General features: G+C 45.4%; 1 protein-coding gene across 2 annotated transcripts in view; it reads left to right on the top strand.

The window, feature by feature from the left end:
• SPIRE2 (spire type actin nucleation factor 2) overlaps positions 1–14,304 on the top strand; it is a 256,806-nt gene that overhangs the window by 171,714 nt on the left and 70,788 nt on the right. For both annotated transcript variants that reach the window (XM_085638754.1, XM_085638755.1), the window contains exons 7-8: positions 2,592–2,715; positions 6,179–6,342. In XM_085638754.1, coding sequence (XP_085494880.1) covers positions 2,592–2,715; positions 6,179–6,342 — 288 coding nt within the window. The remainder of the gene's footprint in view (positions 1–2,591; positions 2,716–6,178; positions 6,343–14,304) is intronic.

Genomic DNA, 14,304 nt, shown 5'->3' with positions numbered 1-14,304 from the left:
GGTAGAGACTAGCAAGGGGGGTCAGGGGTAAAGGTGGAGCTTCGAAACGTATTCCTTCCCCTTTCTATAAAATCCTTCTCCACAGTGAGGTGGTATATTCTCCAAAACTGTTCACATTTCGCCCCAAACCCATAGTTTAAGAAACATCTGTTTCCACGTAAGACAAGACAGTGTTTTTGGAAATTAAAAGCGACAAAAGGAGTAATTTTGGACACATTCATATTTGCTGAGTATTGAAGTATTAAAGAGAGGTCAAAAATGCACATTGTGCTGACCTACTTCTCTACATTGTGGAATTGTTTTGTATATTTGCATGCTTATACCTGTTCCAACAACCCTACTCTTGTGGTTTGTAAGGAGAATTCAAATTCTGCAAGCTCAATGTTAGCGAAATCTGCATAGATCACGCATAGTTTTAAAACTTCCCTCTTTTTCATAGAAACCATTTTCCCTGTGAAGAAATGTTCCCCATTACACTCTCACACACTGCCTTAATCACGTCCACCTACTTTATTTAGATGTGAGCTTTGAAGTGCAGAAATGTTCGATGGTATTAGCAAATGTTTGTCAATAGCAAAAATCTTATGAATATGTGATTGTCCACCATACTTGTGTTACCTATTCCCAAACCATTCCTTTGGAAACGCCACTTCCATACCCCAAGGTAACATGACAACAGAGAAATTCACACAACTTACAGAATTACTGACGGTTTGTGTAGGGAACTGGCTTGAAACCACCAGTTTAAGGAATCGGGTTCTAACACAAATGGACACCCATCTAATGAGAAAGCCCACACCTCAAGAATGTCATTTCACAATTTATATATGTAATAGAACAATGAACCAATGAGAGTACAGGCACCTAATCTTAATGTCCAGTATCACTGGCGCTTCAAGTTCCAACATATGACGGTGACATACCCTCAAGAACATCTCGCATCTATGAAATGTTATCTAATAATGCGTGATAATGAAAGGTTTTGTGATAGCTTCTTACTAAATATAATCAAAATCGATATACAAACACAGGACCAATAAATGAATTCATCCATCTAATGTAATAATCTGGCAATGTGTCTTGATGAAAAATTAAACCTCGTTGAGATATAAATGTCTATTAATATATATAAATTGTTGCATTTACTGTTGCAAATTTCCTGTTATTGTTTATATGGATTAAAGATAAAATATTTCTAAAGGCACACATTTAGACTATGCCGTGATCTTCAAAATATTATTCCAGTTTCCATCACTGTGAAGTCTCTCTCGTCAGACAAGCACCAACACCGCTTCTCAATATTGTCAACATATTATCACAAGACATCTTCCATACACATGTAAAACTGGAGAGGGACTCCTTCTACAGCAACCTCTATTTAGTCAACAACACCAGCTGCCAATCCATCAAACATGTACCGTTCCCCAGAGAGAAACCAAGAGAGAAGTTGTTGTCGCTCTACAAGGTCAAATTAACGCCAGTTACTTCCACATGACTACCAGTAGGGTTTCAAACCATGCAACAGCACCCAGTCACCCGCAGTCCCAGTCATCGATGATACCCTGCACCAAACAACAGCACCTTCACCTCAAACCCCTGCTTGATCTATTGCCCACCTTTAATACCAATGACCAAGTTTCAACGAGCATTACATCATCACACGTGGAATTTGGGGATGCATTCCTACACTGGTTCTCCTCCTAACTGACATCAAGTTGCCCAGATCGACAACCAAATATCCCAGCAATTACACCACTGTGAAAATTCTGCAGGACTGGGGCTAAGGTAAATGTGAAACCTGACTTTTTTCCATGTAAAAAATTATTTTTAACGCAATGACTTCCCTCCTCTCACACATTTAAAAAATGGAGGTGTCCTAAGCCCTGCTCAACAAATTATCCACTGTTTACTTGCGCGGCATTAAGTTGTAAGTTTACTAGAAACACACAGATGCTTGGGAAACATAGTGCAAATGTTTGGCAATATCTACAAAGTTTCAACGTTCACACTATTTACATTGGTCATGCTCCTTACACTCGTCCAATACGATGTGGCATATATCTGCGGTAAATATATGCTCATCTTTCAGACGCCTTTGTCTTTCATAGTGACATTGGTGCAAGAAATCCAAAGATCCTGACATTGTCAATCGGAAACAACAGTGTATGTGGCTGTTTCCAGTTTCTTGTACTCATGTGTGCAAAATATGTTGTGAATTTCTCCATAACAATTATACGCATATATGCATTCAGCACACTACAGTTGAGGAATTTGACTATGAGCCTGAAGACTCATTAAACACAGTGAAGCTCTAGGAATATGTCCAATTAACATGAAACAACCGTAAACATAGTAAATCACATGGACCTCCTCTACCTAATCTCAACACCATGTAAATACAAGACAACTCTAGGAATTTCCCCAACCAGTTGAAATGGCCCTTAACACAAGGACCACAATGACTAATCTAAGAGAGCTCCATACCTGGTATTACCATGAAATTGTAAGACACAATTCATTGATACAAATGGCGTTTAAATGCATAGGTGTTCAACATAAACATTTACCCATTTCCACTTCAATGCCTTTAGGTGTCAGAAAGGAGTCTGAAGCCTATGCCTCTGAAGCAAAGGAGCCTTCATGAAAAGATTCTGGAAGAAATCAAACAAGAGCGGAAACTTCGCCCTGTAGAAGCTCACCACAAGAGTGGGAAAGGTATGCTGACTAATGGGGAAACAATGGGAAGTGTGGGCACTCTGCACCTGTAACTAATGTAGCTTCCAAGGGATTCATATGAAGGCTAGAAATTACAAGATGGAGGAAAGACATATTTTCCCTAAGTCGGGTATATTTCTGATTATATCAGAGAATTAAATGTAAATAGTCACTTCTGAAATGCATGCATCTCTCCAGGTCACCGATGAGCCAAGAAAAGAACTAACAGATGTTTTCAGGGCCCGTTCCCTGGACTAATAGCTTTGTTGAGATATGAAGTATTGGAATTGGTGGTGATACACATTAGGAGTGATTTTACGTGCACCACTGTTGGCGCACTGACAAGACTTGAAGATACAGAATTCATTCCTGGCATGAGTGTGTGCGAATCGAATAGATGTTAATTGGCAAGAAGACTGGATTGGCTCCTCTAGCCCACTAAATGCATCATATTATGCAGTATATTCTAGTATTGTGAGAGGGAAGATATTGAAATCCCAGCAAGTGTGTCCGAAAGAATGAGTAGATGCGTGGTGAGCTGAGGTGGCATGGAAGACCGTGGAACACCTATGTGAAGTCTGCCGTTGGCCATACTGGCCTCAAATTATCCTATATGCATGTAGTCAAGCTGTCCTCAGTTACCGCCATGAATTTTATCTGCAGCCGCCCACGGGTGTAGGGACGTCAGAAGCACAAAAGAAAACAAACCTTGATTTGGGAGCCACTGAATGTACAAAGGTGGTGCTTCCATGAAGAGCAACTGAGAAAGTAGTGAAGGCTCTTCATGGGCATGTAGGCACGGTAGCTGCAGTGCAGCCCATAAGTAACTGGACCAAGCCAGAAATCGTCCCAAAAGCTTTTTGAAATTGTCGAGCAACAATCCAACAACCAACCCTACTTTCCCAGTATTGGTTCCAACAAGCCTTCTAATTACAAAGAATTTGCTTCCTTCTTCATGTAAAAATCGGTCATTATTGAAAAGGAGTTACAGACACTGAGGGAGCTGATACCATCTAACTTACTCACCATTAGTCATCCATCACAGTCTGCTATCACTATCGGTCACCCTAAGCTTTCCCCCAAAAACAATGCCTCCTGGCACACATTCACCCACTCAAGGAAAGTGACATTCACTACTTGCTTACAGTGCTGACACCATCTAATCACTTCATTGATCCTTTACCTCATTTTATCTTTAAAGGGATCAAATTGTCTATCCTCCCTTCATGGACTAAGATTGTAAATGCCTCTCTCTTTCAAGGCACCCTCCCTGATTGTCTAAAAGTAGGACAGGTAACCCCCATCCTAAAAAAAACAACAGCAGATTGCGCAGACTTAAACAATTTATGTCCAATCTCCAACATTCCCACTCTGGCGAAGCTTATTGAGAAATGTGTACAGATCCAACTCTGCAATCGCATAGATTAGTACCAACTCCTAGACCAATACCCGTCTGGTTTCCGCCAAGATCACAGCACAGAAACAGCACTCACACACATAGTGGATGACGTTCTATCAATGTTGGATCAGAATGAAGCGTGTCTTATCTTACCTATCCTCAGCATTTGACACTGTGAAACACGTCAACCTTCTAAACCTACTTGAAAGAAGGATGGGTTTAGTAGGGATGGTCTGTCAATGGTTTACTTCATTCCTCCATAAACGAACCCAAAGAATCAAGGTCAAGCATTCACCATCGAAGCCCTCTACGGTCACTCTGGGAGTCCCACAGAGATCTTCCCTCTCTCCCATTCTCTTCAACTTATTCATGGAACCTTTAGCAGACTCCTTAGCATCCTCCAACATTCATTATCACATGTGTGCAGATGACAGACAACTGTACCTGAAAATCTCTTCCCCTAATCACCCCAATACCCTCAACGTTATTCTACAAAATACTCGGAACTGGCTTGCGCTTAACCGTCTCGAACTCAACGCCATCAAAACAGAATTCTCTTCCAAAGGAAATCCAAAGGAAATCCGTCTGATTCCCTCTAATTCCTTCAAATTAGAAGTGAAAACACTCCTGATGAATAAACGGTTGGCCTAAAATTCGTCACCATACCATATATCAATCGACCTTACCTGTTGTACTCCTGTTCTGTTGATCACGACTACCTCGTTCTGATCTCCTAGGGAGGTCACCCTCCTCAATTTTGTATTCTTCTATGATTACATTTATGTCGTAACTGCACTTTATTACTGTGTCTTTTACTGGTTTATTAACTCTCTCCCCTTAAAGCACTCTGATACCCTTACTGGTCATGTTTGCGCTATACAAAACTTTATAAATAAAAATAAATAACTAAGTAGATCCATCACGCGATAAGTAGGCCTTTAGCTAAAAGGCTTATATAAAGGGAAGGACAATTTGAGAGTGCATGACATGGCTGTACACCTGGGTTGCTTTAACTGAAAAATAACATGGAGTGGAGTGGAACTGGCAGGAGACAAGATGGCCACGTGAGCCCTCAGCTCCAATGCACTGCCCTGTGGAGGCAGAGATCCTGCAGCTCCCCAGGGCACTTGGTTCAGTGAGTCTTGCCCCTGACCAGGTCAGGCGGGTGGCTGGGAAGCCGGCTCGCCGCGGCCCTGGGGAGGGGGGAGGGGGGCGACGTACATGTGAGTGTCTGATGCTGCCCCATGCATGGCGGCCGGCTGCAGTGAACCGTGAGCCGTGGCCACTAAGGTGGCTGGTGTCCCAGGGTAGACAAAAAAGAATTTTTTTTAGATGGCATAAAACTGCCCCTGAGAAACCTTGAACACCCTGTACCAAAGGTGATTGATGTTTTGAAGATATCTATGGCAGTTGCTAGTTTCAAAGTAAACTTTGATAAGTTCGAGATTATGAGTGTTGTACTTCACAGGAATACTCATAACAACTGGATAGAACCTGCCTCTTTTTTTATTTCCATGTTTTGCCACAGCCCCTGTTTCCTACTTGGTGTTAGAGAGCTTTACATAGAACTTTAACTTCATATGAAATTTATGTTTACATGATGCCGCAAACTTTTGAATATTGCCTGGAATCTATTTATTGAAACAGGAGAGGGTGATACAGATAAGAACTGGGATGCTCCAGCAGAGAAGTGTTTAGGTCCAGGCAGCAGATAGTAGAGCAGTCCCCAAAGCAGAGTTGATTTTCTGTGGCTGACCTGTGTGTAGCTCTTGTCTTAGAAAAGATGATCCATGCATTGACAAAGCGGTTAGTGTGCAAACTATGACTGAATAGTTCTTAAAGGTAAAGACTTTTGGTTTTTTGTCTAGGAGTCCAAGGATTTTTGGTTTAATCACAGTCTCTGTGTCAGAGCTGCTATTGGGTAACACTAGTTCTGAAATTGGAAATCTCTACACTGATAGCTTGTCAATACTGACCTGTAGTAGCAGAACTAGTTAGGTATAAATTGCCAGACACCTACTTATATTCTTTTTTTCCCATGGTTTTTTGATCTTCTATCACCAGGTTTCGGCTCTTTGCCCTGCATTGTGAATGCCTGTACAGCTGACATCAAGTCCACATCTTGCATTAACCTTTCGCTATCAGAACCCGGCAGTCATCGGCAACGGCCCAGAGTCCTGCTCAAGGCACCTACACTTGCAGAGATGGAGGAGATGAACATCTCAGAAGTAAGAGCCCACATACTGTTTGTTAATCGGGTCTGTGCCAAAATGCATTACCAAGAAAGGAAGAACTGTCCTGTTCCAGTCCTTTTCAAACACTTAAGACTGTAGAATTCACTCAGTGGGGAAAACACATAGAGTGACCACCACCTGAAGAACTGGTGAGAAACCACTAAAATATACCACCTAGTTTCCTGCAGAAAAATGTTCAGCCAAGTGAGAGCTACCCTTAGCGGTGGGAGCCCCAGCACTGCAGGGCCTATGTTACTCTCATAAATGCCCTGCAACAAATAAATAATCCTGAAAGCTTCTGACTGGTGAAAACTCCCATCTCTCCTGCAGTTTAGAAAGAAGATGAAGGCTCTTTTCTTAAAGAAGTACTAATTCAGCACAGTAGTGCTCTGTTAACTGTCCCTTGTATAGGATCTTAGGCGTACTCTTGGGCTCTCACCTATTCTTCAGTGTATTGGCATGTACCAGACATTTTTGAATGCTTCTGTTATGACTCGCCTGCAAGCCCAGCATGACTATTATTGTAGATTATTGGCTTTTCATTGCTTACTTATTGACAGCCCGACTAGCACCACCAATACTATCACCAACAACTACACGACAACCATCATAACACCCCATCACCAAAACCACCAATAACACCTCCCCTTCTAACACCACCACCAGTACTATCAATTACACCATTTGTACCATCACCACACCACCCATACCATACCACTACCACAAAATACAACACTACCTAGCATTGGAAAATCCAGTTGGTCTGCTTATAAGATGCTACTGCATGGAAACATAATTTCTGCATGCCAGTTTTTGCCTCCATTGTCACAATAAAGCCAGGTCTATTAGCTTAACTATTGCCAGTTTAGAAAGACTGCTTTTTTACTGCAAACTCGAAAACCTAAAGAAAATTTGAAGTACTCAAGGGCTTAAACAGTGGTGCTTATTGTGGCATGAAAGAAGCATGCTTTAGCTGCCATTTCATGTTTACTGGATCAACTTGTTTATTATTCAAGAACTATGCTACAGATATCCCTTAATAAACATTCATGTGTGTTATGACAGTTTATGCAATATTGTATTAGTAGAGGTGCACACACATGCATGAACACACCATCTATAAATATGAATTCCTCAGTCCTCGATATCTGCAAAGTTAAATGCTCACATTGGTTAGGATCTCCAAAGTGAGTCTAGAATGATGTAATGGGTCCTTATAACTTACAGATCATTGATTACAATGATGCAAGCTGTCTCCCAGTTGAGTGCTGCCTCCTGGATCAGACCTGCACCTGATGTTAGGATGGTATGGTAGGAGACACTGGGGAGTCTATGATAGTTCCAGGGGAAAGACGTCACTTCACTTTCCTGGGGCACTGTCAGAAAGGTCCAATATTGCTCAGTTGTAGAGATTTGACAAAGCCCCAACTGTTGTGGAAGGGATGCTAAAAATGAAGTAAGGCATCCATCGGGAAACTCTTATGAGATGGTATGAAAGTATGTGCTATTTGTATAGCGCTCACCTAGCCAAAAGGCAGTGTGTCCCTGTACCTGATGAAAGGCAAAGGCACAATGAACAAGTGATTGAAGGGGAAGCCGAGTTCAGATAGCAAACAGACTGTTGTCATGATGTAATATTGTTTGAAGCTATTTCCTAACTTCTTTGTTTTTATTTAATGTCCATATGAACAAGTACAGCAAATGGTTCAATACTAACAAATAAGTAAACCCCTGCAAGAAGCCTCTGATGTACAGCACATTATACCGTCCCCATAAGTCTTATGCAGGTAGAGCTCTCATAATACAACAATTTCCCCAATTCGAACCTATATAATCTTCCCTTCCATCTTCTGCGCAGGTCAACACCCCATTCAGTGACGCCACACCCCATTCAGTGATGCAACACCCCATTCAGTGACGCCCAAGGGAAGTTGATATCAGTTTTCCAGCGCCACAATGTTGCAACCCAAAACAGCCACACGTGTATTTGCACCCAGCAGACTCACTCATTCCGCACCCGCATCCCTAGTGTCTCGAGTCGACTTAGTTGATAGGCCTGAGCCCCCATATGCCCTTAGGTCTCTGGGTCAGTGGAATCATCGTGTAGTTGAGCTTCAATTGTTCATCATTACAGTACATAATATATCACAACGAATCTTGAGCTCTGAGACTGCGGTCGCCCCCACACACAGTATACCTGCCTCTTCACCAGCAACAATGCCAGGGATACGAATCACCTCACGGTATTTGATACAATTTTGTATGGCAAATTATTTTTTATTTATATTTTTTCACAAAGACGTGTCCCTCACCAAATCCTAACACTTTAAAAGATAAAACCGTAAAAGGTGATTCATTATGTTTTTATAGCATTAGTATTTTTTTGTACTATGTCCTAACAGTCACTTTTTTTGTTTAAAAATTTTTTTCTTGAAATTTTCTCAGAGAGTGTGACACAAGCATTACATATGCAACATTTCTCGAAAATATCATCCGCCTAGCAATACAGTTTGTTCATAAAAGTTACAGTTTGCTCGCCATGTCCGAGGCAAATGAACTTTAATATATAACTCAGTTTCATCAGAACATGTCGCAATCCCGACACTGTGCACATATAACCAGCTAAGCACCCTAGAGAGTAACATGAAAAGGAAGCTTAATTATACCTAAAGAAAAAGGAATAAATCGAACTGAGATGTCATGGTGCAAATGAAAAGATAACCGAAATGGACACGAGGATTGGGGAATCAGAGCCTCCGCCCGATGCTCAATGAAATGTTCACAGCTCCCTACGTTGGTAGGTAATTAGATCAGAAACAAATGGAGGGCCCTAAGCCTTGGATTGCAAGCCATCAAAGGAAGCCACTCCGATAAGTATCTAACCAATGGAGCCCAGATGTAATCAAAACCTTTCCTAGTGTCTTCAACGATATCAGTCCTTCGCTCCAGAGCCAAAGCCCTCCACAATCTTGCATGCCACTGGGTTAAGGATGGGGCCTCTTGTTTCTTCCAGGCTGTGGCAACTGCCATTTTGGCGGCCCCCAGGTAGAGCCACAACACTGATTACTCGCCCGGTGTCTGTCTTTTCAGGAGTGGGTCCAGGACCCCCAGGAGAACCTGTTCCATGGAGCTGGGAATGGGGTAGCCTAAGATAAGTTTTATTTGGGACAGGATCTCCTTCCAAAAAGGTTTGATGACGGGGCAGTCCCACCAGATATGTCGGAAATTGCCCAGTAACCCACACCCCCTCTAACACCTATCAGATGATCCTGGAAAAACCGTGTGTAGTTTTTGAGGGTACAAGTACCAGTCGTACATAATTTTGTAGTGTGCCACCCTAAGATACATGGAGTGATTGAATTTCACTATATCCCTTCCCAAGTGTTCCCAGTGCTTATCCTCCAAAGGAGCATTCACCAGATTATTCCAAAAATGTTTGAAGCGTGGCGTTGCCCTGGGACTCAACGATTGGATAAGAGCATACAGAAAGGAGATACACCCCTTGGAGGAGGACCCAGACTGTGCAAACCTTTCGATAGGGAGCAACTCCCTGGTAGCAGCCCGCCGCACCAAGGGCTGCTGCACCCAGTGTTTCAGTTGTAAGTAGTGATATTCTTCTTTGTTAGTTAATGCAAATTGTTTCTTGCACTCCTCGAACGGGAGTAATTTCCCCTTATCAAATAAGTGCGAAATCATAAGGCAACCGCCTTCCCACCAGGCCTCAAAGGGACCTTCCTGTAAAGCAGGGGGGGGGAACGCAGCATTGAAATGTATAGGCGTGTGAGGGGAGGGAAAGGTCGTAAGCTGTAGTCTGGAGGTGAGGATGTCCCAAACCTTGAGTATGGTGGAGGTAGGTGTGCTAATATAGGCATTAAGTGGCCTATCTCGCTTAGGCTTCCAGAGAAGATCCCAGATGGTACGCCCTGTTGTCTGTCTATGTGCAGCCAATGTTTCTCGGAGAGCCTCAGTGACCATTCCGTGAGCACTCGTATTTGTGCTGCTCGATAGTAGGATTGAAAGTCCGGTAATGGTAAGCCGCCTTCCTTACATGGTCTAGTGAGCAATTTGTAGGGGAGTCACGCCCTTTTCCCCTGCCAGATAAGTTTGGTCAGCATGAGCCCCAATTCCCTAAATATTCCTCTCTCCACTGGAATAGGAAGCCCCTGGAAAAGATAAAGTAGGCGGTGAGAACATTCACCTTAATGACATTAATCCTGCCTAACCAAGTGATGTAGGCCGCACTCCAGTTGCCCAAATCGCTCTTTATTTGTTGCAGGAGGGGAGAAAAATTGGCCTAATACAGATCCCGCACCCTAGGGATAAGCTTAACTCCCAAATAGGTGATCTCTTTAGAAGTGCAGCGGAAAGGTAACTCCCCTTTGATCCTCTGCCATTCATCCTTGGGTATTGTCAGGTTCAGTAGGTGGGACTTTGTCAGATTAACCTTAAAACCTGCCACCCCTTCGAACGTGTGCAACTCAGACTGGATGTCTGGGTGAGAGACCAGAGGATCTGACCCCAGGAGAAGCACGTCATCAGCGAACAACGAGATCTTGTGATCATCTGTGCCAAACCGCATCCCCCGGATCTCCTTATTGCGTCTGATCCTGTGTGCCAGGGGTTCGATACTCAAAGCAAAAAGAAGGAGAGATAAGGGACAACCCTGTCTCGTCCCGCGAGTCAGGGTAAAAGGGGACAACGCTACTCCGTTGACAAGGACCCGCGATTTAGGAGAGTGATAGTTAGCGCGAATCATCCCAATAAAGCCATCGCTGAAGCCAAAGCGCTGAAGCACTTTAAATAAGAAGGACCATTCCACACAATCAAAAGCTTTCTCCGCGTCTAGCGAGAGAAGCGCTGTAGGGATATTCTTCTTGCGGGCCTTTTCAATGATATGGATGATGCGCCACAAGTTATCCTGGGTTTGCCGCCCCTTAATAAAACCAGATTGGTCTGGATCTATGAGAGCAGGGAGAATATTTTCGAGACGAGTAGCCAGGATTTTGGAATAGATTTTGGCATGAAGGTTCAAAGGGCAATCGGGCGGTAAGAAGAGCAAAGGGCTGGGTTCTTGCCAGGCTTAGGAAGTACTGTCACTATTGCTTCTCCCATGGAAGGCGTGACTGTGTCCGAGGAAGCGATTAAATTAAATAGTATAGTCAAGAAGGGGACGAGCTCCAGTGCGAAAGTACGATAGAAGTGGGCTGAAAAGCCATCCGGCCCAGGAGCTTTCTGGAGTTTAAGGGAGTCAATTGCCTTTTGCACTTCTTCAGCGGAGAGTTCCAGGCCCAGCACTTCCGCCGCCTCCGAAAGTTCCACACAATGATGCTGCTTGTTTTGCCATTGGAAGGCAATCCCAAAGTGGTATGTCCATCGGTACCTGATATTCTTCTCTCTGAGATGTTCAGTTACAGGACGGAACTGTTGGCGACGCAGAAGAGGGGCCTGAGCCACATCCTGGTAGAGCGTGCATGTGTTGTTTTGGAAGATGAGTGTGTCAGAGACCCTAGCCTTTTGCAGGACCAATTCTTTTATCTTGAACGAGCTGAACTTAGCCAGGACATCCCGTAGGTGACGATTCTCCCCTGGCAGGCGCGGGCCAACTCTATGTACTCTCTCCAGCCGGACCTCCGGACCCTCCTCTCTGAGGGCTGAAGAGAAGAGGCCCACCATGAATGCCTCCAGGTCCGGTCCCTTGCAATCCTCCGCCAGGCCACGGACTCTTATATTATCGCGGGAAGAGCGGTTTTCCAAATCTTCGCACTTAAGTAGTGAGTCCCGCAATTGTCTGTGCAAGTCCGCTGTGCTTTCTTCCAGGGATTTAATCTGACCCGACACCTCCTGTTGTTGGGCTTCAAGATCAAGTGTACGTGTACCCACTGAATCCACATTTGCGTTGACAGTCCCTAGTCACTAGTTTCTCACGCACCTCCACTCGGAAGGTTTCGAAGGAGGCTTCCATGTCTGCCTTGATGTCCGCCTGCAGCTCAGAGCGCAGCTCCTGTTTAAACTCGCGCAGGGAAGACAAGAGATCCTCTCGGGTCAGCGCCACGGTCGACTCCTCCTTCTTCCCCCACCTACTAGCCGACATGAAGTCGTTGGAAACCCTGTTATTGGGGTTCTTCTTGGGTGGCATAGGGGGCCCTCCTCGCGGTCAGTGCACGGCCGCCCCTCAGATGAGTGGAATCTGCTCCTCTCAGGTATGCGCCAGCAGGGACCCCTTCGCTCGCTCCTCCACTCCTGGGACCGCGCTACACCTCTCCACCAGTCGCCAAGCCAGGACCACCTGCTGCGTCCCACCCGGCAGCCCTCGAGAGACAGCAGGCTCAAAAATGATGCCACCCAGCTCCGCCTCGTCGTAGTCTGCTGATTCTTCCAACGAGGTAAGTTTACTGCCAGATGCATCGCAGGGGCCGCAAACCGGCAAGGGAAGACCCCCTGGCAGCCATGTTGGGGTCAGGTACCCCTCCTCAGTACCACTTCAGTGCGGGTCTCTTGTCCTCCGCCGATAGCTTTCCTGCCCCAATGATGGTCTAACTTAAGTTCAGCCTCGTAGGGAAAGAGGCACGTAATTTCACGACAAATACCCCCAGGGCACCACCGAAGACTGAAGGGGGTTACTAACTCTCTCCAGACTCAGCTCCGATTGGCAGCCAGATGAATTCAGGGGTTGAGGGGCACTGCCTCTTCATGCGAAGCGGCCATCACTCGCAGAGCCTCCAGAGCCAGCCAGACGTGGTTTCCTCGCGGCCGCCGCCCGCCATTTTGTGAAATGCCGCGGCCAGCGCAGGGCAGTCCCGCATACCTCCGCAGCGTGTCAACGGAGATGCCGGGGAAACCAAGGCTGGCAGGCGTGACCCCCTACAAGCGCCGGCGGCAAGGCCTACCAGGACACAGCCGCCTCTGGTAGCTGCGGGGGCTCGTCACCCTCGCTCTGTCGATTTCAGGGCCCTGGGAGCCGCCATCTTCTCTCCGGCACCACCGCTCCGCCTTCTCCTCCCCGGAACTCCTCTGAATGCGCACCGGGACCCAGATCGTGGCAGGACAGTCCCCTTTGGTCAGCGCTACTGCCGCATCCCGGAGCCGAGCCCGCCAAGCCGGTAAGCTGAATCGTTGCCTCACAGTCAGCAGGGCCTGGGAAGGAGCCGATCGGAATCACGTCCGGTCGGCCATGTTAGTTGGCCACGCCCCTTGATACAATTTTGGTATAGCCCAGAAATGCCTTTTTGGGGGTTAAGTTGATCACTTTGTTTGTTATGGTCGACAGTGCGGCATCCACTTCACACTGGTAATCTGCTACAGTCCTGCATCTCCACACAAATTGGAGGAAGTCCACGCCTGGGATACTGCATCAGGTGCAGCAGGAAAGATCTCTGAGTCTTTTTAGATCTAGTGTGTTTGAGGAGTGCGATAGACTTGCTGGAAGTACTTAAAGTGAATGATTTGCAGTCTGCCAGTAGGCGATAGCTCCCCAGTTTGGCCACAGCAGTAGGCCTACTCAGTATCTGAGAGTTCCCATCCTAGGTCCTCCTCCCACTGTAAATGTGCTCTAGGATTCGGCCTGGGGATTTCAGCTTGAATGGAGGAGTATCGATTTGTTACCAAGAGTTTCGAGTAGAAATAATGTTAATGTTTTTGACTCTGATGGTTCTTGTGGGAAAGTTGGGGAGATTTCTCTATATAGCGCCCATAGTCGGTATTAAGCGAAAGTATCCAGTGGAGAAGGCTCCACCCCTTCCGCCCCCACTGTGTGCTCCATAAACCAACTCGACAGGACCATGTCGCCCACTGTATACAACCCCCAGTTATGAAATTGTCGGACTGTGCTTGCACTGCCCGTGAGCGAATATAATGGGTGATGGCTCAGGGCCTGTTCAGGTGAATAAAGTATTGGGGAGGTACGTTTCTTGCAAATATTTTACCACGCTGACTGCTTAATGTGTTACTCTCCGTTCG

This window comes from Triturus cristatus, chromosome 12, assembly GCF_964204655.1.
Source record: "Triturus cristatus chromosome 12, aTriCri1.1, whole genome shotgun sequence".
Taxonomy (NCBI): Eukaryota; Metazoa; Chordata; class Amphibia; order Caudata; family Salamandridae; genus Triturus; species Triturus cristatus.
The sequence above is the reverse complement of the archived record's forward strand: the minus strand, read 5'-3'. Positions and strand labels throughout refer to the sequence as shown.